At 41.9% G+C, this 27,413-nt stretch overlaps 1 protein-coding gene across 3 annotated transcripts in view; it reads left to right on the top strand.

Annotated features, from left to right (window-relative positions):
* Positions 1-25,507, top strand: part of LOC139575920 (voltage-gated potassium channel KCNC1-like) — a 33,498-nt gene extending 7,991 nt beyond the window's left edge. Inside the window, exons 2-4 of one of the 3 annotated variants that reach the window (XM_071401376.1) lie at positions 6,021-6,960; positions 16,962-17,264; positions 22,881-25,507. In XM_071401376.1, coding sequence (XP_071257477.1) covers positions 6,021-6,960; positions 16,962-17,264; positions 22,881-22,996 — 1,359 coding nt within the window. In that variant the 3' untranslated portion in view covers positions 22,997-25,507. Of the gene's footprint in view, positions 1-6,020; positions 6,961-16,961; positions 17,265-18,094; positions 19,888-21,076; positions 22,343-22,880 lie in introns of those variants that run through there. The other 2 variants (XM_071401377.1, XM_071401375.1) reach the window with 2 other exon arrangements.
* The last annotated feature ends 1,906 nt before the right edge of the window (positions 25,508-27,413 follow it).

Raw genomic sequence — 27,413 nt, forward strand, 5'->3', positions numbered from 1 at the left:
CTCTACTGTCTCTACTGGCACTCTCAGATCATACTCTGACAGGGTAATCTAATTACAACCTAAAACTAAAAACAGCCAGCAAGCATTTCATCCTTGGATGCATACCATGGTTACCAATGGCTGTTACTGTGCTAACAAACGTCTTCCAAACAAATGTTCAATCAATCAGTTCAATATGACTTCCTTTTTACAGTATAAAGGATCTGATGTAGGCTATTTGTTGATTTGTTGGAGAGAAAAACCAATGTAGTCATTTTCACATTTGCATGACCTTGTCACTAAATGTGTATGTTATATGAATTTTGTTTCTGGACTTGACTGTCTGTATAGCATTAGTTTCGTTCATTGGCGATATAATATGCTTTTTAATGAATGAAAGCCACTTATGATATCAGCCGCTGATTATAATGTTTCCTTGATTCATTTATATATATATTTTTAACCTGTAACGATCTTCTTCGTCTGATGAACAGGAAGGATCGGACCAAAACGCAGCGTGGTAAGTGTTCATGCTTTATTGGAAAAACTGAACACTAAATACAAAATAACAAAGTGAATCAACGAAAATCTAAACAGTCCTGAAAGGTGCTACAACACAAAACAGAAAACAACTACCCACAAACCACAGGTGGGGAAAAGGCAATAAAATGCAAATTAATTACTTAAAAATCATACAATGTGATTTTCTGGATTTTTGTTTTAGATTCCGTCTCTCACAGTTGATGTGTACCTATGATAAAAATGATAGACCTCTACATGCTTTGTAAGTAGGAAAACCTGCAAAATCGGCAGTGTATCAAATACTTGTTCTCCCCACTGTAGCTGAAACCAAGATTGCTTAGTCAGTCACTTCTAACCTTCCCATAAGCCACCTTGGTTGGTTAACAGGATGGTCTTTTACTTAGTTTCCCAGATGCCAGGTAGATGAGACAATGAGGCATTGTTCTTAACTCTTCCAGGCTCTCTCTATCTCGAGTTACACACACCACATCTTGTCTATAGAATGCTAGCTTTTAGGTTTTTATCACCAACAAAAGTCAATTGTCAGCTTCAAGCTATCTCTAGTAGAACCCATGTCCTCAACACCCAGACTAGCTGCAGGGTGCTAGAGTGGAGACCATAAAACACAGCATTAGCAGGACAGAAATATCTTACTGTTCGTTAAGTAAATAATTGTTACATATCCAACAAATAAGATGAATACATAATTTTTTCCTCACACTGGTCACCTGTGGGAATCAAACCCACAACCTTAGCATTGCAAGTGCCATGATCTACCAACTGAGCCACACGGCACCTAATGTGCTTTCTCTCCTCTCTCTCATGTAGATTCATGCCTAATAACATTTAGGAACACGAACTCAAACAAACACACTTTACATAAAAAAACACACTATATATCAAAAACATAAGTATTTATCTAAAATTACACATACTGCATGTAATACACACGCATAAACAGGCAATACATTGTCACAAACGCATACAGTAAGCACAAAGGCAGATGGATGGAGGGAAAGGTCGTTACATAAGAGAACGTGACATGCTTTCATCTCTAGGAGGCATGAGTCTAAAAGAGACGGAGAGTGTGGGAGGGGTTGTAGGAGAGAAGGGTCTGGTTGCGGTTTTATTTGGTTTAGCATTGACTCAATGCTGTCTCCTACACTTACAATGGCACTGTGACAGAAGCATATACAGATATAGGATCTTAATTTGAGCCAGTTTTATAAAGCAGGAAAATAATCTTGCAGCAACAGGACATTTGAAATATTATGTGTATTATAACTAATGGACATTTCTTGCAGGGGCTGATGCATTTTTCGTGAGGGCAAATTATGTCTGAAATGCCAAACTTTAGAAGCCTTATTTATACTAAATAACACTACAAGTTTGCATTTCAGCAACAAAAGAGTGATCAAATTAAGATCCTACATCTGTAACTTACTTCCAACATTTCCTGATTTAAGCATTTGATATACTTGACATGTACACGCTTTCTGTGGCACAGTCTACGTTGCAGCCTTTTAACTTAATTACATAGTAAATACACAATCTCAATGCATCCTCTCAAATAAACGACATGCTTGCGATGTTGTTGTGTATTGTTAGATATTACTGCACTGTTGGAACTAGGAACACAAGCATTCTGCTACATCCGGAAGAACATCTGATAATGTATGCGTATGCGACCAATACAATTTGCAGAGTAGAACCCACAGCAAATCCAAATATTTTGTGCTCAATACCATTGATTTAATTCCATATTGAATGTTAATATCCATGCAGTATTCTGCTCAGTGGTTGTGTCCTTAAACTAGCAGGTACAGCACACTGCCAAGTGTCACACTCAGACTTACATACAGTATTTCTTATGGTCACATTTCTGTCTTTATTCATCTCTGTCCATTAATCTTCTTATTTAGTGGTGTTGTTGTTAATTCAGTTCCATGTAGCAGAGGCTTGGTAGTGAAGCTGCTGGGTGTTTATTTCCCAACGGTATGGCTCCTATAACCATCTCTGATGAGTGTGTGATGTGTTCTTACGAAAGGCCTGCTGATTGGTTTCCTTGGAGGAAGGTTATATTCTCAGTTATAAACTCAGCGTTGTCTTTGGCTCCCTCCCACTGAAGGGCGAGGCCTGCCAGCCTAGACACAAAGGGAAAAGAACCACCCTCTCAGAGCTGAGAGGTGCAGTGCAAGTGCTTGCTTGCTCTGGTCAGTCTGCAGTGTAGACATTATGTTTGGGTCGGCGTCAGTTCTGTGCATGGGATTGTATGAGTGGGATTGTAGGTAGGTAGTCCTGTGTAGGCGGTTCCTTCACCTGTAATGCAAACAGGACAATGGCTCATGTTCAGCACTTCTAATACTTATTTGCTCCAAACCGGAATGATACAGATAAAGGATCTTAATTTGATCCCCCTGTTGCAGGAGAGCTTTCCCTCAATGCAGGACATTTAAAACGTGTAGTGTAATTGAGGTTTAAAGGTTTCTGAAGGTCATTTCCACTTTGGAATTTCAGACTTGATTTTCCCTTACGAAAAATGTATCAATCCTTACAAAAATGTCCATTAATTATAATACACATAATCATTCTAATTTCCTGTTTCTGAAGGATTATCTTCCTGTTGTAGCAAATTAGCTCAAATTAAGATCTTACATCTATCTGTATGTCATGTATTTTGAGTTATTTTGACTTGCCTATTACAGTGGTGGAAATTTGACTCCCTAATGGTTCATTCAAATGACTTCCTGGCTTTCTGTAACACTGATTTATCACAACTCAACAAGCTAATCACACATCTATTACGGAAACACCCCCACATCCAAACCATGACAACATACAGTAATTCACATGTGTGTTATAATGCACTTTGCCTCTCATTTATAGTAAGACACTCGCTCATTAGTTTTCTGTAAATGTTGCTGATACATGTTCTGTTGAGAACACCAGGGAAAATATAATTCCGCTACCATTTTCCACCAAATACACCACAATCTGCCTTGGATGATGCATGCTAACAAGCACATGCTCTCACACACACGCTCAGACACCTTCATGCATGCACACACATTGTTTGTGCTGCAGGTCAGAGGTAAGAACGAGGAAGGGTGGCTCACATGTTGGCTCAATGTATTATAATATGAGATTAGCAGTTTGTCTCAAGATAAAGCTTTTAGAGAATGCATTTAGGATACATATTGCGCACATGCCATGATACCAGTCTGTCTAGAAGTTCCTCAATGATGTGTTGAATGATGTGTCAATGATGTGTCAAGTTCCTTCATGAGTGAACAATATGATACTTTTCCAATGTTCCAGGCTTTCCTCTTACAGCTGCATATCATACTTTATTAATAATGATGTTGCTGTATTGATACGGATAGTTGATCATGTTGAAGAAAATGTTGGTTGTTCTGAGAACAATGTCACATGGACTTAGACGTTGGATATTCTGCACAGGAAGTTGACAGCAGTTAGTATTAATTCTCAGTCCAATGACAGGTCTCAGTAATTAAGTCCATCCAGGGATGCTGCTGATCTATTTTCACACCAGTGAAATAATGGAAGCAAGTCTGTCACCTTTGCTGGGCTTGTGAGAGAAAATGTTGTGGTGACAAGGACAGTAACACTCTCTTCTCTTCCTTCTGGCCTTACCACAACCTGTCTTCATTTCAGAAACCCAACCAGAAGGTTATTTTTATGTGGAGGACAGGACATATGGAAACAGTCAGAGTGTGAAAACAAAGTCATTGAATTTAATTTACACTTGTGGATTGAAGTGTTATTGTGGTTGTTGTTGCTGCAGTGGTTGTCGTGGTTGTTGTTATTGTTGTTGCTGCTGTGGTTGTTGTTGTTGTCAATGTCTAGTGTGTGTTGCATGTGTGTCAGAATGAGAGTGAGAGTGTGAATGAATGTGTGTGTTTCTAAGAAAGAAATCGCAGTGGGCTTTTTGTCTTTCAGACATCACCCTCCCTGTCATGTGTGCCGTCATCTCCAGGCCTCTGCTGCATCAGGAGGGTGGAGGTGGCATATCTAATGTACCCTTTTATCAATTTCATTAGCACACATTGCAGAAGGGCCTGCAGCTTGCAAAGCCTTCAACAACAATAGGCCTTATCAGAGTGAATCGCTCTGGCACAGTTTCTTTAAATGTAATGACTTTCTCTCAGTTTAATGAGTCAGTCAGACTGTCTGTATTGTCTTTTCTGTCTCTGATTCTGTATCTGATTGTATCAGTGGAACACAAGGTACATTTACTACCCTGAATGAAACCTACTGGAAAAAGGCACTGCATAGGTTCAGTGTAAAGGGTTAACTAGAATATGTTTTTTTGTGCCTTTTTCCATTATACAAGCCTCTCAACGGTCACTGGAGGTTAACTAGACCACTTCATTTCTCAACACCCCGGTGTGCTTCTTTTGTCAATTAATCCTTTCTCCCGGGAGGTTGTTGTTGTTATTGTGAGTATCAGGGTTGTAAGGTGTGCAAGTATTATACTGTTTGGAGTTGAAAAGATCAATTTGATTTACCCTTTATATTGACATTGCTTTGGCTCAGTTTGTTAAAAGTCAAGGATGTTGGAAGTTGTGTACCATGCACAAAAACTACTGTCTTGGAAAAATAACCTAATTGTCATGTGTTCTTCTATAATGGAATCACTAAGCCCTTCATGTCCAGGTAGGACCCTGGCTCTATCACTACTGTAGGGTGGTTGTTGTGTATGTGCCTGGCAGCGCCTGCCTCCTCTCAGACCTGGACCTGTTTAAAGATACAGTCCGGGATCTTAAGCAAAACAAAATCTTAACATAGTGTACGAATTGGATTCGTAACATATCACACGAATTAGATGATGTAGTACACAATTAGATGATGTAGTACACAAAAAACTGGGACCTGTTTTGGCTCATGAGCACCACTTTCAAAACTACTGGCTGAAATGATTCAAAAGTTCTGGAGCATCGCTTTAATAGTCCAGTGGTGTTAAGTGGAGTTATGCAACCCAATCAGTCTCTTCTGGCAGCAGCAGCACTGCTGTCAGCCCTAATCTGTGGGCAGCAGTGTATAGCGGCCTATACATTAAGGACTATGCATTAAAACACCATTCAAAATTTATGAGGTGCTACTGTCAGATGTTATCGTTTGGGCCAGATGCCATGGTGAACACAGTGCCCTCCCGGAAATAATACCTTAAGTGCTGGCGCAAAAGCTGACCCAGAAACAAGCTTTCCCCTGTACAGTACATAACATCCCCCTCCGTCCCTCCCCTCCTCCCTGCAGGCCCCGCGAGTACTAGCAACTCCCTTACCGGTGGAGCTCCACAGTTTAGGTGTACGCCCTTTCAAGTGACACTCAGTTAAGAGTACTGACCTAGATGTGTGTTGTAGGACTGAAGAGAGCTGTGGGGGTGTTCTAGTGCTCTGTTCCTTCACGTTTGTATTCTAAGCTCCCTCGCTTATAATCTCTCCCTCTCTCTTTCCCTCTCCCTCCTTCTCTCCCTCCCTCTCATCTCTCCCTTGCAGTGGATAGCCTTCGCCTCCCTGTTCTTCATCCTGGTTTCCATCACCACCTTCTGCCTGGAGACACACGAGGCCTTCAACCCCATCATCAACCGGACGGAAATTGACCCGCTGGACAACAGCACACGGGTCTACCAGGAGACTGAGACCGTGGTCTTCCTCACCTATATTGAGGGGGTCTGTGTGCTGTGGTTTACATTTGAGTTCATAATGCGAGTGACTTTCTGTCCGAGCAAGCTGGAGTTTTTCCGTAACACCCTCAACATCATCGACTTTATTGCCATCATGCCCTTCTACCTGGAGGTGGGGCTGAGTGGGCTCTCTTCCAAGGCGGCTAAGGATGTACTGGGTTTCCTACGCGTGGTACGCTTTGTCCGGATCCTCCGGATCTTTAAGCTGACTCGGCACTTTGTGGGACTGCGTGTCCTGGGACATACACTCCGAGCCAGCACCAATGAGTTCCTGCTCCTCATCATCTTCCTCGCCCTGGGTGTGCTCATTTTCGCCACTATGATCTACTATGCTGAAAGGATTGGTGCCAAGCCCAATGACCCCCGAGCCAGCGAGCACACGCACTTCAAGAACATTCCTATTGGATTCTGGTGGGCGGTGGTGACAATGACAACCCTGGGCTATGGAGACATGTACCCTCAGACATGGTCTGGCATGCTGGTGGGAGCGCTGTGTGCTCTGGCTGGTGTGCTGACTATCGCCATGCCAGTGCCTGTTATTGTCAATAACTTTGGGATGTATTACTCCCTGGCGATGGCCAAGCAGAAGTTACCAAAGAAAAAGAACAGGCATATCCCCCGCGCCCCACTTCTGGGCTCCCCCAATTACTGTAAGTCGGAGGTAACCTCACCTCACCACAGCACGCAGGACGACACATGGCCCCTGGCCCCACAAGAACCACCAGAAGAGATCTTAGAAATAAACAGAACAGGTAGGAAAACTTTCTGCCAAATGTCCATCTGAATCTCAATGAAAAGAAAATAAATGCTCAAAGAACAGACTGAACTCCCCTGCCTTCACACCACCTCCTCCTCCTCCTACTCATCCTCCTCTCTCCACCTCATCCTCCTCTCTCCTCCTCCTCCTCCTGCTAACTCACCAGGCAGAAAAACAGCCATTCTCCACACCAGGAGCCATTGAATGTGGAGAGCCCCTACATGGCAGTATGTTGACCAGTGACCACTCCACAAATACACATATGTTATCAACTCTACTGCCCACTCGCCAGACATTATCAACTCATACCACACCAGACCAAACCTCATACCAGACCAGACCAAACCTCATACCAGACCAGACCAAACCTCATACCACACCAGACCAAACCTCATGCCAGATCAAACCAAACCTCATACCATACCACACCAGACCAAACCTCACACCACACCACACTACACCAGACCAAACCTCATACCACACCAGACCAAACCTCATGCCAGATCAGACCAAACCTCATACCACACCAGACCAAACCTCACACCACACCACACTACACCAGACCAAACCTCATACCACACCAGACCAAACCTCATGCCAGATCAGACCAAACCTCATACCACACCAGACCAATCTCCCACTCAACTACCTTTTCATCTCTACCCTGACCAGTTTAATGCAGTGATAAAAACATTAAAGGTAATGGAATGGAAAATACATCACAATTCATGAATCACACATAAGACTATCACACCCATGCATTTATGATATTTCCTAGTTAACTTATCTGCTTGTGTGCTGTCTCAGGAAAAATACTGCAGTGCTGTGAAACAAGTTAAAGCCTGCAGACATATTGTTCATTTGGCTGATTGCCAAATGTATTTGTACGATGCATAGGTCAGGTAGCAGAATAGGAAGCTTTTCAGAAACAATATATATATTGTTGAAGTCAGAAGATTACATACACCAATACATTTAAACTCAGTTTTTCACAATTCCTGACATTTAATCCAAGTAAAAATTCCCTGTGTTATGTCAGTTAGGATCACCACTTAATTTTAAGCATGTGATATGTCAGGAAATTAGTAGAGAGAATGATTTATTTCAGCTTTTATTTCTTTCATCACATTCCCAGTGGGTCAGAAGTTTACATACACTCAATTAGTATTTGGTAGCATTGCCTTTAAATTGTTTAACTTGGGTCAAACGTTACGGGTAGCCTTCCACAAGCTTCCCACAATAAGTTGGGTGACTTTTGGCCCATTCCTCCTGACAGAGCTGGTGTAACTGAGTCAGGTTTGTATGCCTCCTTACTCACACACACGTTTTCAGTTCTGTCCACAAATTGTCTATAGGTTTGAGGTCAGGGCTTTGTGATGGCCACTCCAAAACCTTGACTTTGTTGTCCTTAAGCCATTTTGCCACAACTTTGGAAGTATGCTTGGGGTCATTGTCCATTTGGAAGACCCCATTTGCGACCAAGCTTTAACTTCCTGACTGATGTCTTGAGATGTTGCTTCAATATATCCACATCATTTTCCATCTTCATGATGCCATCTATTTTGTGAAGTGCACCAGTCCCTCCTGCAGCAAAGCACCCCCACAACATGTTGCTACCACCCCTGTGTTTCAGGGTTGGGATGGTGTTCTTCGGCTTGCAAGCGTCCCCCTTTTTCCTCCGAACATAACGATGGTCATTATGGCCAAACAGTTCTATCCAAAAAGTACGATCTTTGTCCCCATGTGCAGTTGCAAACCGTAGTCTGGCTTTTTTATGGCGGTTTTGGAGCAGTGGCTTCTTCCTTGCTGAGCGGCCTTTCAGGTTAGGTCGATATAGGACTCTGTGGATATAGATACTTTGTACCTGTTTCCTCCAGCATCTTCACAAGGTCCTTTGCTGTTGTTCTGGGATTGATTTGCACTTTTCGCACCAAAGTACGTTCATCTCTAGGAGACAGAATGCGTCTCCTTCCTGAGCGGTATGACTGCGTACTATTGTTTGTACAGATGAACATGGTACCTTCAGGCATTTGGAAATTGCTCCCAAGGATGAACCAGACTTGTGGAGGTCTACAATTTTTTTCTGAGGTCTTGGTTGATTTGTTTTGATTTTCCCATGATGTCAAGCAAAGAGGCACTGAGTTTGAAGGTAGGCCTTGAAATACATCCACCAGTACACCTCCAATGGACTCAAATTATGTCAATTAGCCTATCAGAAGCTTCTAAAGCCATGACATCATTTTCTGGAACTTTCCAAGCTGTTCAAAGGCAGTCAACTTAGTGGATGTAAACTTCTGACCCACTGGAATTGTGATTCAGTGAATTATAAGTGAAATATTCTGTCTGTAAACAATTGTTGGAAAAATTACTTGTGTCATGCACAAAGTAGATGTCCTAACCGACTTGCCAAAACTATAGTTTGTTAACAAGAAATTTGTGGAGGGGTTGAAAAACGAGTTTCAATGACACCAACTTAAGTGTATGTAAACTTCTGACTTCAACTGTATATATTCACTACCGGTCATAAGCTTTAGAACACCTACTCATTCAAGTGTTTGTCTTTATCTTTACTATTAAATAACACAAATGGAATCATGTAGTAACCAAAAAAGTTTAAACAAATCAAAATGTATTTCATATTTGAGATTCTTCAAATAGCCACCCTTTGCCTTGATGACAGCTTTGCACGCTCTTGGCATTCTCTCAACCAGCTTCATGAGGTAGTCACCTGGAATGCATTTCAATTAACAGGTGTGCCTTCTTAAAAGTTAATTTGTGGAATGTCTTTCCTTCTTAATGCATTTGAGCCTATCAGTTGTGTTGTGACAAGGTAGGGGGGTATACAGAAGATAGCCCTATTTGGTAAAAGACCATCCATATTATGGCAAGAACAGCTCAAATAAGCAAAGAGAAATGACAGTACATCATTACTTTAAGACATGAAGGTCAGTCAATACGGAACATTTCAAGAACTTTGGAAGTTTCTTCAAGTGCAGTCGCAAAAAACATCAAGCGCTATGATGAAACTGGCTCTCATGAGGACCGCCACCTGAATGGAAGACTCAGAGTTACCTCTGCTGCAGAGGATAAGTTTATTAGAGTTACTAGCCCAAATAAATGCTTCACGGAGTTCAAGTAACAGACACATCTCAACATCAACTGTTCAGAGGAGACTGCGTGAATCAGGCCTTCATGGTCGAATTGCTGCAATGAAACCACTACTAAAGGACACCAATAATAAGAAGAGACTTGTTTGGTCCAAGAAACACGAGCAATGGACATTAGACTGGTGGAAATTTGTCCTTTGGTCTGGAGTCCAAATTTTAGATTTTTGGTTCCAGCTGACGTGTCTTTTTGAAATGCGGTGTGGGTGAATGGATAATCTCTGCATGTGTATTTCCCACTGTAAAGTATGGAGGAGGAGGTGTTATGGTGTGGGGGTGCTTTGCTGGTTACACTGTCTGTGATTTGTTTAGAATTCAAGGCACACTTAACCAGCATGGCTACCATAGCATTCTGCAACGACACGCCATCCCATCTGGTTTGGGCTTAGTGGGACTATCGTTTGTTTTTCAACAGGACAATGACCCAACACATCTCCAGGCTTCGTAAGGGCTATTTTACCAAGAAGGAGAGTGATGGAGTGCTGCATCAGATGACCTGGCCTCCACAATCCCCTGACCTCAACCAAATTGAGATGGTTTGGGATGAGTCGGACCGCAGAGGGAAGGAAAAGCAGCCAACAAGTGCTTAGCATATGTGGGAACTCCTTCAAGACAGTTTGAAAGCATTACAGGTGAAGCTGGTTGAGTGAATGTAAAGAGTGTGCAAAGCTGTCATCAATGCAATGAGTGGCTATTTACAGTTTTTTTTGATTGCTTAAGCACGATTTTCAAAACAGGGCCCGTGTTTTCAAAACACTACACACAATTAGCACAACCACACACCCAATTAGCAAAACACTACAGATCCTTTGCAAAATTAAACACTCTTGTAAAAACTATACACTTCTTTTTAAAAACCACACTTTGTTACCATATGAAACACACACGTTTCACATTACTATACTCTGTTTGCACGAGTTACACTCTGCTGTGATAAACCTAAAACACTTTTAGCACTTCTACTTCCCTATGATTAGAGTAGGCTACTATCAACAAAGTTGACCAAACGTCACTTTACGTATTGTAAGTTCAAAAAAATAAAATAAAAAATAACTAGACAATGTCTCTTCGCCTAGCTGGATCTGGCCAGAGAATTTCATCAAACCACGCAGGCAAAGTTGTCATTAGCAAGACACCTTGGAAAGAAACGTCTTGAATGACGAATCCATCCTTGCATTGCTGCTACCTCCATCTGGTCACAGGCCTCCTCCATGGCTTGGATGAGGGGTACCTCAGCCTGGAGACAGAGATCATATACCTTCCACCTCCATGCAGAGAAAAACTCTTCTATGGGGTTGAGGAATGGAGAGTATGGTGGAAGATATAGAACGGTGAAATGTGGATGTTGCTGAAACCAGTTCTGAACCAGAGCAGAGCGGTGGAAAGACACATTGTCCCAGACAACAATGTATTGCATATGATCGATTTGATTTGCTGCTGTTATGTTGTGCAATTGGTCCAAGAATGTAAGTATGAGTCCTGTGTTGTAAGGGCCCATATGGGCATGGCGGTGGAGGACCCCATTCTGTGTAATGGCTGCACAGAGTGTTATATTACCCCCACGTTGCCCTGGGACATTGACTATAGCCCTGTGGCCAATGATGTTTCTTCCCCTCCTTCGTGTTCTCATCAGGTTGAACCCAGCCTCATCTACGTAAATGAACTCATGCTGGATCTCCTTTCCATCCATTCGTAAAACTCTCTGAAAAACAGTGTCAGGCAAAATTGTGTAGTTCAGTGTAGATCTAGTATACATATTACAGTACAGTAAAAGATTATGAGACAGTATGCAAGATCACACTGCTAAAGTGAATACATACCTCTGCATAATCATGCCGCAGTCGTTTCACCCTTTCGGAATTGCGCTCGAAAGGCACTCAATAAATTTGCTTCATTTGAATATGTTTTTTTTTTAGGATGCGTGCCAGTGTTGATGTTGAGACCTGATGGATATCGTTGAAAATGACGTGGTTATTGACAATGTTAGCTTGGAGCTGCTTGAGTGTTATAGCATTGTTGGCCAAAACCATGTTTACTATCTCCCTCTCTTGCTGTTCTGTGAACATAGGAGGCCTTCCCCCTTGTCGTCCCTGACCCTCAATCCTATGTAGAAAAAGAAAAACAGTATACAATAGTACAGTAATTTCACAGGAAAAGGTAACAGAAGTGCCGATAGTGCATAGAATACAGTACTGTAAGCAGTTACTGAAACCGTGCAGATGTTTTTGATATGATGATATTTTTACAATACCTATTTTCCAGTCGAAATGTTCTCATCACACTTGCCACTGTATATCGGCTTAGATCTGGCTGTACTCGCAGTCCAACCTCCCTCAGCGTCAGGCCGTGGTTGACAACGTGGTCAACCAGTGTTGCGCGGATCTCATTTGTCAGATTCGGTCCTCTTTGAGCACCTTCTTGTCTTCCTCTTTCTCTTCCTCTTCCTCCCCTTCCTCCTCCTCCTCGTCCTCCTCTTTCTCCTCCTCGTCCTCCTCGTTCTCCTCCTCGTCCTCCTCCTTCTCCTCGTCCTCCTCGTCCTCCTCGTTCTCCTCGTCCTCCTCGTTCTCCTCGTCCTCCTCGTTCTCCTCGTCTTCCTCCTCGTCCTCCTCGTTCTCCTCGTCGTCCTCCTCCTCCTCGTCTTACTCTTTCTCTGACTCTTTCCATTGTCCTTGAAGACCGATGAACTCACCTGCTGCTTTTTATAGTGCTTATACACCTGATTGGTGTGTCTACAATTAAGCAAACAAGTGTTTGCACACCTGATGACTGTGTTGAACCAATTGGTTGGACGGTGTGGTAATTTGACAGTCAGTGCTTTGGTATTGCAAGGACGTGAATTCATGATAGATTTTTGTGTGTAATGTATGTTAAGTGTGTTTAGTGTTTGGCAAATCACTGTGTGTAGAGTTTTGCAACAAGTGTGAGGTTGACAATGTGCTTATAGTTGTGCAAATATGGGCTGATGTTTTGCTTCTTGAGTGTAAGGTTTTGCTAATAGTGTACTACTTTTAATTTTAGTGTGTAAGCAATCCAAAAAAACTGTAAAGAATCTCAAATATAAAATATATTTTGATTTGTTTAACACTTGTTTGGTTACTACATGATTCCATATATGTTGTTTCATAGTTTTGATGTTTTCACTATTATTCTACGATGTAGAAAATAGTAAAAATAAAGAAAAACCCTTGAATGAGTAGGTGCTCTAAAACTTTTGACCGGTAGTGTAGATACATATTTTTTAACAGCGAATGCTTTTATTTCACAGTTAACTTGTTGAACTAACATTGCACCAGTGATATCGCACTCTAGAAATTACTGCAATAAAAGAGACAGCCTGGTTTCCTGGAGACCTGTGTGTCTAACCTGTGTGACTCATAGGGGAAGTTGGACAAAGACAGCAGAGAGTGGGCGTTTCCCTCAGAGAACCTATCAATTTGCAGGAGGTCCCTTGGATGGATGATGACTGCGTTGCTCTTTCATGTTTTTCTGCTTGGTGACCAGGCCAGCTGTGGTGAGCACAAGCAGCTTTGGGCGATTCTCAGTTACTCACAGGCTGATATACTGTACATCGCCTACTCATGATAGGGATAGGGCCCAACTGATTCCATTGGGTTCCCTCTTCTATTAAATAGTGTAAGTAGTGTGTATATATGCCCTGCCACGAGGGCCTGAAGTGGCCATGAGTGCATCTGGTGATGGCTCCTTATTTACTGCCACATGTTACGGCCAAGCATCATTCCACTCTATGTCTATGACTAACAGTCCTCTGAGCACTCTCACACACACACACAAAAAAGCACTGCACCCCTCGCTCGCTGGCTGTACTCCTGTTTATAATAGAACCCTTTATAACTTTATAATGAATGTTTTCCCTGGAGAGTTGTGATCCAAGATGTCCCACTTACAAGGTGTCTCTACTGATTAGATTCCAACGATACTATTCATTGATAGTTATTTGTTTGTAACAAACCAATTTAGATTACCTTGACCTCTATCTGCACCTTTACTTTGTAGCCTGTCAGATGGCGTCTACACGCTGAGCCATCAGGGCCTGTCACCTGACCTGACTCCCTGCAGAGAGAACAACCAGAGGTGACATAATGACCTGTCTGCTGGAGGAGAGAGGAAAAACATTAACAAGTGTCACACTTCCTGACTTCCTGACTTTGCCTAGTCATATGATACAGGATGTGCCTAAGTCTCATTACTTCTATGATCTTGACCAATGAGAGTTAGAGTTTCACCAGGCACTGCCATAATGTACATTATCTGGAGGTGGTAAAAACAAAGATTTTTTTCACCTTCCCACCATCCTCTCTCTTATTTAATGTCTTATTTATTTAATTCTCCCCAATCTTTTTTCCATGCCAATGCCTGTTGCCATGACAACAGTGTCCAAGCAACGCACATTGCACAATAGGATTGAGGTTCCACCAGGAACTGCAGCTATTCAGTTGCTTCTCCTATTATTCACACTGGGCTGCAAAGCAGAATGATGGAATAAGCAGCCAATCTGAAACTCATTTAGCACCCAATCAGAAAACAGTTTGACCAGCTCATCCATCTACTGTACATGATGTCACTGAATGGTAATTGAACAGAGAGACATTAGAGCAACACTTTACATTACATGGACATTGTTCCAAAGTTACTATAAGGGATATATGTATGTAATCAACTATTTCCATGTATGTAATAACACATGAATACACACATTCAGGAACATGCTGAGCATGAGCCCTCAAGATGGGTTGGGTTCAGCTCAGGGGGAAATTAATAATGCGTGTAGAATGTTGTGATTCTGGCACATAAGTTGGCATTCTCTATATACGGCCTCCAATGGAGTGAGAACTCTGTCTGAGTCCTTCAGTCTTTGAACAAGAGGCATGGGCTGTTTGATTAGGATGAGGGATAGGCTAGGATTGCCAAATATACAATGCATCAATTAACTTTTTACAGCAGTCTACACAATATAACTCACTTTCTAGGAATAAGAGAGCTGGGAAAGGTTACATAACTTTTAAAGTACTGTACTCCTCATAAAGATGGTCCCTTGAGCAGCTGATGTGATCGAGCGTTCTGGCTCCACACACACACACACACACACACACACACACACACACACACACACACACACACACACACACACACACACACACACACACACACACACACACACACACACACACACACACACACACACACACACACACACACACACGTAGCTATCAAATAAGCTACTTGCTTATTTATGTCATCCATTACTTAGTTGCATACTTGAATATGGTGTGTGCTTATTGTTCGAAGTTTGAACAGATGGACACATCTATTTTTACTAATCAAAACACACAGACACACAGTAAGGGACCAGTGGGGACCCGGTGAAATGCCATTGGGATGACTATGAGAGTGCAGTACCAAACAGCAAGCCAGTGCAGTAAAAAAAAACACCCTCTGAAATTGCTGTCATCATTTATTCAGTGAGCTGTTTTTAGTCACACGTGCACACAGACACTTCTGGACCAGGTCCGCTAACTTACATACAGTATCTTGCTGTATATCTCTTCTGTGGTTGTGCAGTGTGGCAATACATTTGAATGAGAAGTGATGAGTATGGTTCTGTGATAAATGTTGTTAGTGCAGTAGAAAGTAGAGAGTAAGATGGCTGTAGTGATGGCTGACCAAAATGACCAGAATGCATCATGCTTCTATTGGAAGTGTTGTCCTCCACAATGCCAGTGATGGACAGATCTCAGTGATATGGTCATTACTGCTGTGTCATCTTTTCTCTACTTCTCTTTCCCGTAAAGAGGCACCATCTGGACAAATCCTCTGCCACTTCATCACATCAGACATGCACGATGACCATACCAACAGCCAATCAATAGAGCCCATGACTTGGATACAGATATCCAAAAGATGAATGAGGGGATGGGGGGATGAAAAAAAGACAAAAGTCAACAGGGATAGGGAGAACGGGATGAACACAGAGGCTGCAATTAAAGTGTAGGAGGAGAGAGGGAGGTAGAGAATGGTGTCTTTATTCATTGAACTATTCTGAAGAAAGTGACTCATCACCCACTCTCTCTCCCCTCCTTCCTCTCCCTCCATCCCAGGGGGTCTGCGTCACACATACAATGGCTGTGTGTGGCTGGCTAGGGTCTGTGTGCTGCCTGCTGCGCTGACAAGAGCAGATGAATTACTGTAATGTGTAACGGGGTGAAGCATCAATGCAGCAGAGACACCATTGCTAATATCTGCAAATCTTACCCACAAATAATGTTTCACTACAGCGGTGACAGTGGTGGTCTGGGCTGTGTGGTTCAGTCTGGAGATGTAATGCTTATAAGGCCCACGAGGCATGACATGTGAGGCCTGAATGATCAAATGGTAGTGTTTCATGTTCTCTCAGACTGTTGTGAGTTGGTCACCTTTATTTACCATACTGAAGATGAAGAATCGTGTGGCACTACGGTTATTTTATTGACCTGTACATAGTCACTGCTATGTCTGTAAAGGCAGGAGGTACATTTCCAGGACAGGAGCTTGTTAGTTTTGAGAGTGAGGGAAACCAAAGAAAGCAGATATTCCGTGCCAAATTGAGCAGCAAGTCTGAAGTTTTTGTTTGTTGAAGTTCCTGTGGTTGGGATTTGGGGCAGTTGGGAAAGGTCAAAGTTGATTTTACATTTTAAAAAGTTTGATGATTGTGCTTCAAAACTGTGTTACCTGGTTGATTAAAAAACAGCCAAGCTTGCACACAAGTGCCAGTGCTGACACATCCTCTTCCACACCATTGAGGAATCACTACTAGGTTCTTCTCCCTCTGTTTCAGCTCCACAAGCTGTTTCTCAAGATCCCAAAGTGAACGGGGAAACATCCAAGGAGTCAGCCAAGGATCCAGCCAAGAGAGCAGCCAAGGAGTTAGCCAAGGAGTCAGCTAAGGAGTCAGCCAAGGAGTCAGCCAAGGAGGCAGAAAAAGCAGCGCTGGCCAATGAAGACTGTCCCCACATAGACCAGATCATGTCACCTGATGACGGCCAGATCTTAAGTCCTATTGACCGGTCCGAGCAGCAGCCCTGCTTCCTCCTGGCCATGGGCGGGCGGCCAGGCCACACGGCGGCCAGAGTCAGGAAGGGTACGTAATATGACACACCTAGACACAGGCCCTACATCTGGGCACACATCCCAGGTCTTAAATCTCAGGGCACACCTTCCTCAGGGCACACACGTCAGGGAACACATCTCAGGGAACACACCCCAGGGAACACACTTAGACTCAAGCACAAACACACTTTCATGTGTACTCAGGGAGGAGAAACTGCACACACACAAAGTTGTACTGTATGTCTGAAACATGACACAAAAAGATACTTTAGAGAGCACACACATTATTTTTGTTGTTGCTATATCCTATATCACAGTAGGTCTTGTCCTTACTATCTTTGTCTAAACAGCTTCCAACACAAACAACTTTAGGTCCCCCACCCACATACTACTGCTGAGCGACACAACATCACTCCCAACATTCTTATTTGGCATTTGGACGCCTTTTTCTCTGTCCAACTCTTCTCTTTCATTAAAACTGAATCATCTGAATTACTCTTACTTTCATGGATTTACTTCCGCCTAAAATAAGTTACTGAACAAATATATAAACAAATCACTAAGCAGTGGTCTTGTTTTTCCGTTTTGGGATTTTCTTGAAATGGTTATTTACGTTACCATGCCAACCCTCCTCTACATCTCTGGGTGTTCTATTCTCTCCATTTGGTTTGTTCACTATCACCGAGACTATCACACTGCCCCCTGGGCCAACCTTAACTTTCCTTTTTTCTGTTTTTCTTTGTCGTATGTTTGTTTTTCCTTGTTTTTCCTCCACTCATTGTCTAATCTGTTTGTTCCTCCCTCCATCACTCCCCCCTTCATCCTCCCTTCATCCTTGATTTGTGTCTAATTGGCCGGTAGCCGGCCCTTCCCAGGGGAGGTCACTGGTGGAGCCGGCGCCCCCATGCCCATCGCTCGGCCCCCAGGGCCCCCAGGGCTACCCTCTGCTGCAGCTAGCTGGGTGGGTATGTGGCCAAGAGGACGGCCATGCCACACTCACAACCTGACGCCCCAGCCTCTAACACTAAAGAATAGCACAATGAAAGAAATGCCTTGTTCACCACACCGAGAGATCCTTACTATCCTTATGCTCTACAGTAACATCAGGCCCTCATCATGTCCTCTAGTCTACAGTTATACCAAACAAAGGCAGGACAACTGCAAGCCAAATGCTTCTATGATGAATCAACTCTGAAAAAGAAGAAGAAGAAGCTGATTCCACAATTGTTGCAGTATCAAACTATAATGCCAGTGTCATCCGCAGCTTCTTAAATTAGCTGCTTGTGAGCGTAGGGAGATGAATCACAAGCACATAATACTGTATATTATTGTCATGGGCTAATAGCATTGCTAAATCTCACCTGCCATCATCCCCAGCCAAGTTCCCAGACACTAGCTAAGACAGAACCTGCTACAGCCTCCACACAGTATACAGTTTACACATACTTTTTATCCTGTCTCCTCTAGAGCACAGTGGAGCTTTTTTTGGTTGAAAGGTCACACATTCCCACTGTCTCCCATAGTGAACTGCTCTTTGTGAGCATGATCTGTTTTGGGTGGACAAGTTCAGTGACTCTCAAGAGCCATAACACAAACACAACAGTAATCCACTGTGTCCATGTCATGAGACTGATCCATTACATAAATCAAGTAGGATGACCACTAACAGCATCTAAGAGTACACATGCCCTCACTGTTGTATATTCTATGTCATGTGTTTATGAATGTGCTTCTGAGTGTGTGTACGGTATGTCTGCGACTGTGTCTGTGTGTGATTGTCTATGTACATGTTGCCAATGTAAAGTGAACCTGTTTCTCTGTTGCTCCATGTTGGCATGTGTTGTGCTTGTCTCTTAACTCAACACTGCATGTCCTGTCCAGCTGATGGTTGGCATTGGAGAGGAAATGTAGCTGGTGGTAAGGGGTGAAGTATGGTGAGGAATAAGAGAGGCCACATGGTATTACAGTATATGACAAGCATGGTGAGAAGCAAGACGGAAATGTTCAACAGTGTCCTACCTCTGATCTAACAACGAATAATAATTCAACAAGATCTAACTTCTGCTAAGAACAATTTTTATATCATTGCTTCACAAATAGATGACAGGCTATTGTTATTAAATAACAGCATGTCATAAGATTATGTAACAAGATCACTATATAATTGGACTGCAGTAGATACATGTTGAAGTCTAGCTGAATATGGCTCTGTGCCAGCACTCTTATAGACAGTATTACAAAGCAGACTGGATACTGTCAGTCTCTCTTCTCCATTTGATATTGTTAACCACAAATGTATCTTGATGTTGAACTAGCTGAATAAGCGTCAGATAAGTGTTAGTGCCTGGAGTCAGAATGGCTGTTGGGTTCTCAACCCTGCTAGAAAATACATTGATGTGCCTTCTCTTTCCGAGCCATACCTCAACCCCCCCCCAACTGCTCTCTGCATGCTTCCGGGGCCTTAATCAAACAGAGAATGCATGAATGGTAATACGTGTGTACAATTGGCCTGGATCAATAACATTATACATTTTGAAAAAAGAGTGAAAGGAAATTCTTTGAAAGATAGAGGTCCCATACCAATACACTACACCCCAGAAACTCTGTCTCTCCCCAAACAAAGGTTACCAAATGCTTTATGGCCTTAGCACCATTGCAGGCATGGGGGGGGGGGGGGGGGGGGGGTCTGGTACCGAAGTGGTGTCAGCGTCTGCAGGGCCCAGCAGCCCACATAGTGTCCTGTAGCATTCTGTAGGCATGGATCAGTGACACAGGGCGGTCTCCGAGGGTCCCCTCTAAACCTCTGCCGCTCTCCTTGTTACCCACCCACAGAAACCCAATCTGCAGCTAGCTCCTGTTCCACTGTGTTGTATCGGTCTGTCCCATTTTTGTCATCTGGACCTTGCTCTCCGTCTTCAGCTTTTTTCGCTTCTGTCTCTTCTTTTTTCTGTGGTTATCTATCTGTGTTGCTTGTTCTCTGTCTCTGTAAACTGTCCCTTCTTAAAACTGATAATGGGAAGAGAGTCTTTAATACCAGAAATATGGAAGTTTTACATCCATAGGAAAGAGTAGGTCAGCTCAGGTAGATTCCAAAAGATCTGGAAGAACTCATATAGAACTCTGAATGGGAGATAATATTCTCTAAATACTCTTGTATGGCCCATCCAAATGGTGAAAAGGACCCAGCTGTAAATATTCACTGAAGGTGAAGTACTCCAACACTTCAATTATTGGAACCTAGTCATGTCTTTATTGAAGGCAAACCATCAATAGATTCAGTAGTAAAGATATATATTTTTGCTTATCTATATTCTATTTCATAATACTTTTTTACAAGGTAAAGAATGTCTCTTCCCACCACAAGCACAACCACAAAGTAGCTACTTCAAAGAGAAGTCTAATTTTCCCATTTTTGGTTGACTTCTTCTCCCGTTCTGCTCTTCTGTCTTTTATTCTGTCGATCTTCCTATCCAGCTACAATCCTGTCTTTCTCTGTTGGTGTGGCTCCCCCTCAGGGAGGTTGTGTGCATGGACACAGCTCCGATAGTTGGCCCAGTCAGTCACAACAGATAGTTGACCCAGTCACACACCCTGACACTCTGTTCCTCTGCTGTCCTCTCAGCTTGTCTCTTTCTTTCACTTCTCTATATCTCTGTCCATTGTTTTCTCTCCTTCTCCTGGATCACCACAGAGCAAGTTTTTTTTAAATTTATTTTAAAACATCTGTAAGAGGTCCTCTTTCTCTGTAACCCCCCCATTGTCTTACCTTTCTCAAATTAATCCATCCTCTTGGGAATGACTGATGCTTAGCAACCCAACCCTCCCGTGTATTCTCTACCACAGATCCCTGTAAAGAGGAGACTGTCTTAGTTAAGTATATGCAGGCAGAAGTTCTCAGAGTGACCTGAGGGGGGTGCACCACAGTCTGACTCTGAATGGGAGAAACCAACGCTTTGGGAGAAATCCCCCTCTCCAACGTTTCTTGATTCACGGATGGAAGGCTTGACAGGGCCACATTCACAGCGAGGAAGAGAAACAGTAGATACAGAGGTTTCTTACAGTGAGCTCACCCATCTCACTTTTGAAGGACAGGTTTTCTCTCAAACATCATGATCGAATACGTCCTTTTTGCTTTTCTTCATTGTTGTTTTTGTATGGACTTTTTCTCAATGAAGAACTGTAGGAGAACAGAAAGACAAATAACAAAGGAACATTGGTCTGACATCTTGGCCTGAATGGCCAGAAAGGGTGGAATGAAATCAATAAGTAGAGGACAATAAGAATAACTGCTAATGGCATTTATGTCACCCAATACCATCAGTTAAACATTACTCTTTTTATTTAGCATGAGTTGCATGGTGGACTAGTAAAAAATAAAAATAAACTATAGCTATTACGACTATCCGTATGAAGAATATATTTTTATTTTAACGTTTCATCACTTTTGCATACAATCTATGTAGCCAGACTATTAAGGTGTTCAATGACAGAGTGTTTTCTTTTCACATTTCTTCCTCTTTTTCTTTGTGGTACAGAGTACATGTTACCTGGCAGCTCTGGTCATATTGACCACTATTTCCTAACTAGAGACTTGTAGAAAGATGGAGAATATACATATTTCAGCAAGCTCTCTATGTTGTGAAAAGCTAAAATAACATTTGACCTTGTTTATGTTGGCATGCTTGTGATCCTGGATCTTAATGAGAAGAATAATTTAGGCTAAATTAGTAATCTATGTTTCTGTCTACTGCTATACGTCTAGATGTATACAATCAATTATTTATGGAGAACTTATCATAGTGAACCATTGTTACTTTCACATACTAAATATATACTTTGAACAGTGTTATTTTTTTTAAAGAAAACTAGAAACAATATCATAAAGAATCTGGTTGAGACAGGTTGTGTCTGACCATCTTTCCCTAACAACCTTTAGCTACTTTGAAAGCAGCAAAAATACATGTATATTTGAAAACATAAAATCATTGTTTGCAATTAAGAACATGGGGGAAATCAACTGCATGCACAATGTTATGCAACATGAAATCAATCGGAAAAAAGAGTTGAAGAATACAACTCTAGCATGAAATAAATTTTGTATGAAACATGTCAGAGGGGTCTGTATTTCATTGAATGGATTGAATGTATTTCTCCCTTTCTCTCCTCTGGTGTACCAAGCTTTTTGGAAACCAAAAGGAAGTGAATGGGGGGTCTTAAATAGGAGTGAAATCAAGTCTGAACCCAGAGTGGCCTGGAAGATGCATGGCAGAATGCACAGCATGGTGACGACTAAACCCTCAACAACATCTAAAGGGGATTATAAATGAAAGCATGGTTTGAACATACTCATAAGACTTCTCTTTAAAACAACCTATTTATACAGACAGTCTACACTAAGAGGTGTGATGCATTGGCTAAGCATGGGTGAAGCATGGTCAAACTAGCTGGTTTACCATGGGATGCCAGCCCGGCGGCACACATTAAACTCCTCTAAAGTTATCTCATCTCTGCTCCTCCCTCTGCACTTTGAGCATCATCCACCATTAACTCTCACCCAAGCCCTCACCCAGCAGGCCCTCGCCCAGCAGGCCCTCACCCAGCAGGAGCAGGCCCTGGGTAATAACGCTTCTGTCTCTCTTCTCTCTAGCATCCCGCCCAGGCCGGGCCAGGCGATCACAGAACACAGACCAGTCAGTCTGTGTTATGAACCATGGTGTTCCAACCACACTGTGTGTGGGCCACAACGTCCCATCCCCCGACTGATAATGCTCTTAGTCTGTTTGTTGTACATAGATGACCAGTGCCAGGGGGGTGCTGATGTGGACAGCTGGACATGCTGCCAGGCCCTGCCCAGCCTTAAATGTCACCCAGAAGAGTTGTGGTTCTCAAACCTTTCTCATTGGCTGCTGTACCTATGACTGGTTGATTTCATGCTGTTCACACTTGAGTAAGAATGAACATTGTGTGTGTGTGTGTGTGTCTTTGTTTGTGTGTGCGTGTGTGTGTACGTGCGTGTATGTGTTTATTGAAGTTTATGTTTGTACTGTATATCTGCTTCCCTTCCTTGTGTCTGACTTCATGTAACTATGTTGGAGAAAGTCTAATCAAGAGTGTCATTTTGACCCCAGTAACACAGTAATTTTTCCCCTGAGTTAAAGCTTGCCAAATACTTGTTTTCTGGCTGTTTTTGCCATACCACATCTGAGTTGCCCTTTTCATATATTTACCCTCAACTTTCCTTTGAGAAATATTCAATGCCCTCACTCTTTACACATTAAGGATTGAGTGTAAGAAAAATGTATTCAGCAAAGTGATCATAACTGCAACAATGACATTTTTTCAGTTTGTTTTTTATGTCACAAAATGTCACTTGCCCTAAATTCAACTGTAGTTGTGCTTTATATTAATTTGATATCCCCAGTTATACAAACAATTGACACATTTCTTGCATAAATATGTATTTGCTGTATGGTACTATGCCTGCAAAGGGAACCTTGCATTTATCAGCAATGGAAAGAAACATTTATTTGAGGTATTTCTTACAAATATTACTCTGTTACCTTCATGATACAAGGTGGAAAACTCATCCAGGCAATGTGCTGTGGATTTCATATACAGTACATACAGCACTCAGAGCAATGTACTTCACGTATGTGACCATGAGACTAACAGAGATCAAGCACTAACATAAGTCATTACAAAACTGGTTTTGATGGGATAAAAACAAAATGATTACCCATGTTGTAACTACCTAGTAAATGACAACTGGTTGGTTGGTTTCTGAACTCTCTTTCAACAGTACTGTATGTGTTACACTTACATGAAACAATATTTCCACAATACTTTCACAAGTGTATAATGTTTTCACAAGTTTTGGGCTTTGCTTTTCTAGTTAACTATAGAATATTGACTAATATCTCCATTGTCACTTGGCTTAATGTGTCAAAGAGCCAGGTTATTACCAATATGTTGCATGAGAAAGTTGTGGTACTAGATACCATTATTCGCATTGAGATGTGTAAGTGAGAGAGGATGAGGAACAGTTTTCCACTGTTTCCATTAACTCAGTCTGAATGGCCATATTATAAAGAAAAATCCACTTTGCTGCAAAGTCGTCACATTTTCCTTTTACCAACTCCCAGGGGATTATTCACCACATTATTTCCTACATGGGATTTCAAAACACACAAAAGATACATTACCCCCATAGTTACTGAAGGTTGATAGAATATGATGGAATATATGCATAGTCTACGTATACTAATAACCTCTTCATTTGGCTCACAAATGCTCTTAGCATAAGATTGCTGCCACAGACAATATATACACTGCCTGTATAATAAACCATTCAACCAGCGCTCCAAACTAGACATCAGGTTAAACTTTTGGGTTTGGTAGATAATATCTCTCGCACTGAACAAAAGACCAGTGTATTTCACAATGTAGAACTTGAATTGAGAATATTTGCTATTTAAATGTTGCTATTTAATCAATAAGGGGTTGGGGTGCACATCTGCATAATGTAAAGAGTTTGTATTTCTAAAGTCAGTTTTTAGACCAGACTACTTAGCTCAGTTAACACGGTAAAGAGGAGCCAGCCAAGTAAAGACTTAAAATTCCTCCTATAGGGAACTAGTCAACGTAGACATGAAGCTGTATTTACACACTACAACACTGCCATACCAATGCACACTTTTGATCTACAAACACAAACCTATCCAAGAGGTGGAGTGAAGCATGGAACAGTGCAGGCCACAATTATGCAACAGGGAGACTCCTCCCTCTTCAATTGTGCCATATTTTAGGGATCAGAGTGTTTACTAAACGTTTGCTATGGGAATTGCATATATTTTCCACCGTTGTTTTTCTTAGCAGCAAACAACACTACAGTGTACCATATACTCCAACATCTTGCAAAATATATGACAAATTAGGTAGAAAGATGTTCAGTAGTGAATGCAACTAACCAACTTTAGTGCTGAGGTTGGTTATTGTTTGAAGTTAGTGCTTGTATAAGAAGAGGTTTTAAGATGATAAAATAACTGCCTGTGTGAACATACGATCTGCATTGTTCACACAACTCAGTCTATGTTGGAAGAATGCCAGCTGTTTGTTTTGATTTGTCATGCCCCATCTGTCGACCAACACAGGTACATATTCTTATGTTCCCTTTCAAGATATGTATTCTAGCTGAGCTTTTCTGGATGATCCTTACAAAAAGAACCACATAAATAAAATGTAAAAAAGTAATGAAATAAATTATCTCTGTTTGTCTTTGTGCTTATATGTTTTGTTTTAGTGAATCATTTCTTTTTTTTTTTTTATCTCTCACATACACACTTCTATCTGAACAGCGCATGTTTTGAATGTTTATTACATCCATATACTCTCTGCAATCGGCTTGACGCTCTGGTCCTGTTCCCATGGAAACCATCTGCACAGGAGGACACATCAGAACTTTGGAGGAAAAAATTACATTCATTTTGGTACACATGTAATCAGATGATTGTGTCAGACCACCTTGAGAGAGGAGAGTCAGTCAAAGTAATCTGATAAACACATACACATTTAGCCTAAGCAGTATCCAGACGAATACGATATGACCTCAGAGGTGCTGCACCTGAAAACAAACAGAGAAACTCTCCCACACATAGTCACACAAACACACCTACAACGGTTGAGTCACTGTTAAAGTTACAAGAAACCCACAGTAGTAGTAAATGTACTTGAAAAATACATGTGGATGCTGTGAGACAAGCAAAGCATATGCCCTGTATTAAACCATTGAACTTGGCAAGATAGTTTCTATTGTTTAGCAGTCACTACCATCAGCCTATCCAGATGATTTAGTGGTTCAGTGTACTCTATATGGCACTCTGACAATGGGCCAGGGCAAGGGAAATACTAGGGTCTTGCCAAACTTCCAGGGCCCTGATATACAGCTACTGCAGCATAACAAGGCCTGTGAATCACTGGAGTAGAATCTATCTGTGTGGCAATTACACTGTTTGTAAATTAGCTAGTTAATCTCATTTGCGTGACTGGTTCCGTAATATACATGATTTTGAGTGTGATGTACTGTGTTCACACAATTCATTTGGAATTGTATAAAAGTTCTGTTTCTCTTGTTTTTATTACACTGAGGACATCCACCCGAGGATCCAAGGTTGTCTCGCTGTGTGTTTGCTTGGTTATTTATTTGGTTGTTTGGTTGATTATTTCTTCGTGTCAGTATCTACTCTGTATCGTTGCCAAATGTATCCCTACATTAAATCACCAATGGACATGCAGGTGCAGTTATTGTACATGTTCCAGGTGTTTGGCCCTAATTTCAATTGAATGGCTGAATACATTTGCCCTGGAGGGCAGCACTGTGCAGTCCAGTGTTATGAGTTCCTTTCTGTGTTGGTGAGCTTTGATCATGGACAGGAAGGCCAGGTCTCCATCACTGGCAGAAATAGGCACCATGGCAACCTAATTACCTAACAGGGCTTGTTACCAAGGCAACACAAGCATGATCATCTCTCAAGGGCAGCACATTTTCCCACCCTTTTATTCTACATGATTTTCGTTGTCTCTCTCTCTCTCTCTCTCTCTCTCTCTCTCTCTCTCTCTCTCTCTCTCTCTCTCTCTCTCTCTCTCTCTCTCTCTCTCTCTCTCTCTCTCTCTCATTCTCTCTCTCTGTAGATGTTTCAATGTCTCCCTTCTGTCTCTCTGTGTTTTCACACTGGCTATTGATATCATTTTCTTTACTTTACCCATCTGTGGCTTAGCATTCTCAATATCTTTGTTTGTGTTATGTCATTATTGTGCTGCTGTACACACAGGTTTTTTTCTTTTTTTGTAAGACAGGGAAAGGATTGACAGTGTCACACAGAGATGGACACACAACACAGACTATTACGCATGTCCCATTATAACAGGACTCCTGCTGTACTGTTGGTAACTCTGTCCACATGGCCGCATATTTGATATAAAACAATGTTGTACTACATACATACTGTACATTCAATAAAAACACAGCTATCTCGTGGGATTGAAAGAGCCACATGTTTTCGTATTCTAAACTGCTCCCATAACTCCAAAAGCACTTTTACCACTTGCATGGCAATTTAAACAAGTTTGTCCCATGTTTTGTAGATACTCCATGACAGTTACTGAGTGATTGCATTCTCTGGGC

This window comes from Salvelinus alpinus, chromosome 5 (genome assembly GCF_045679555.1).
Source record: "Salvelinus alpinus chromosome 5, SLU_Salpinus.1, whole genome shotgun sequence".
Lineage (NCBI taxonomy): Eukaryota > Metazoa > Chordata > Actinopteri > Salmoniformes > Salmonidae > Salvelinus > Salvelinus alpinus.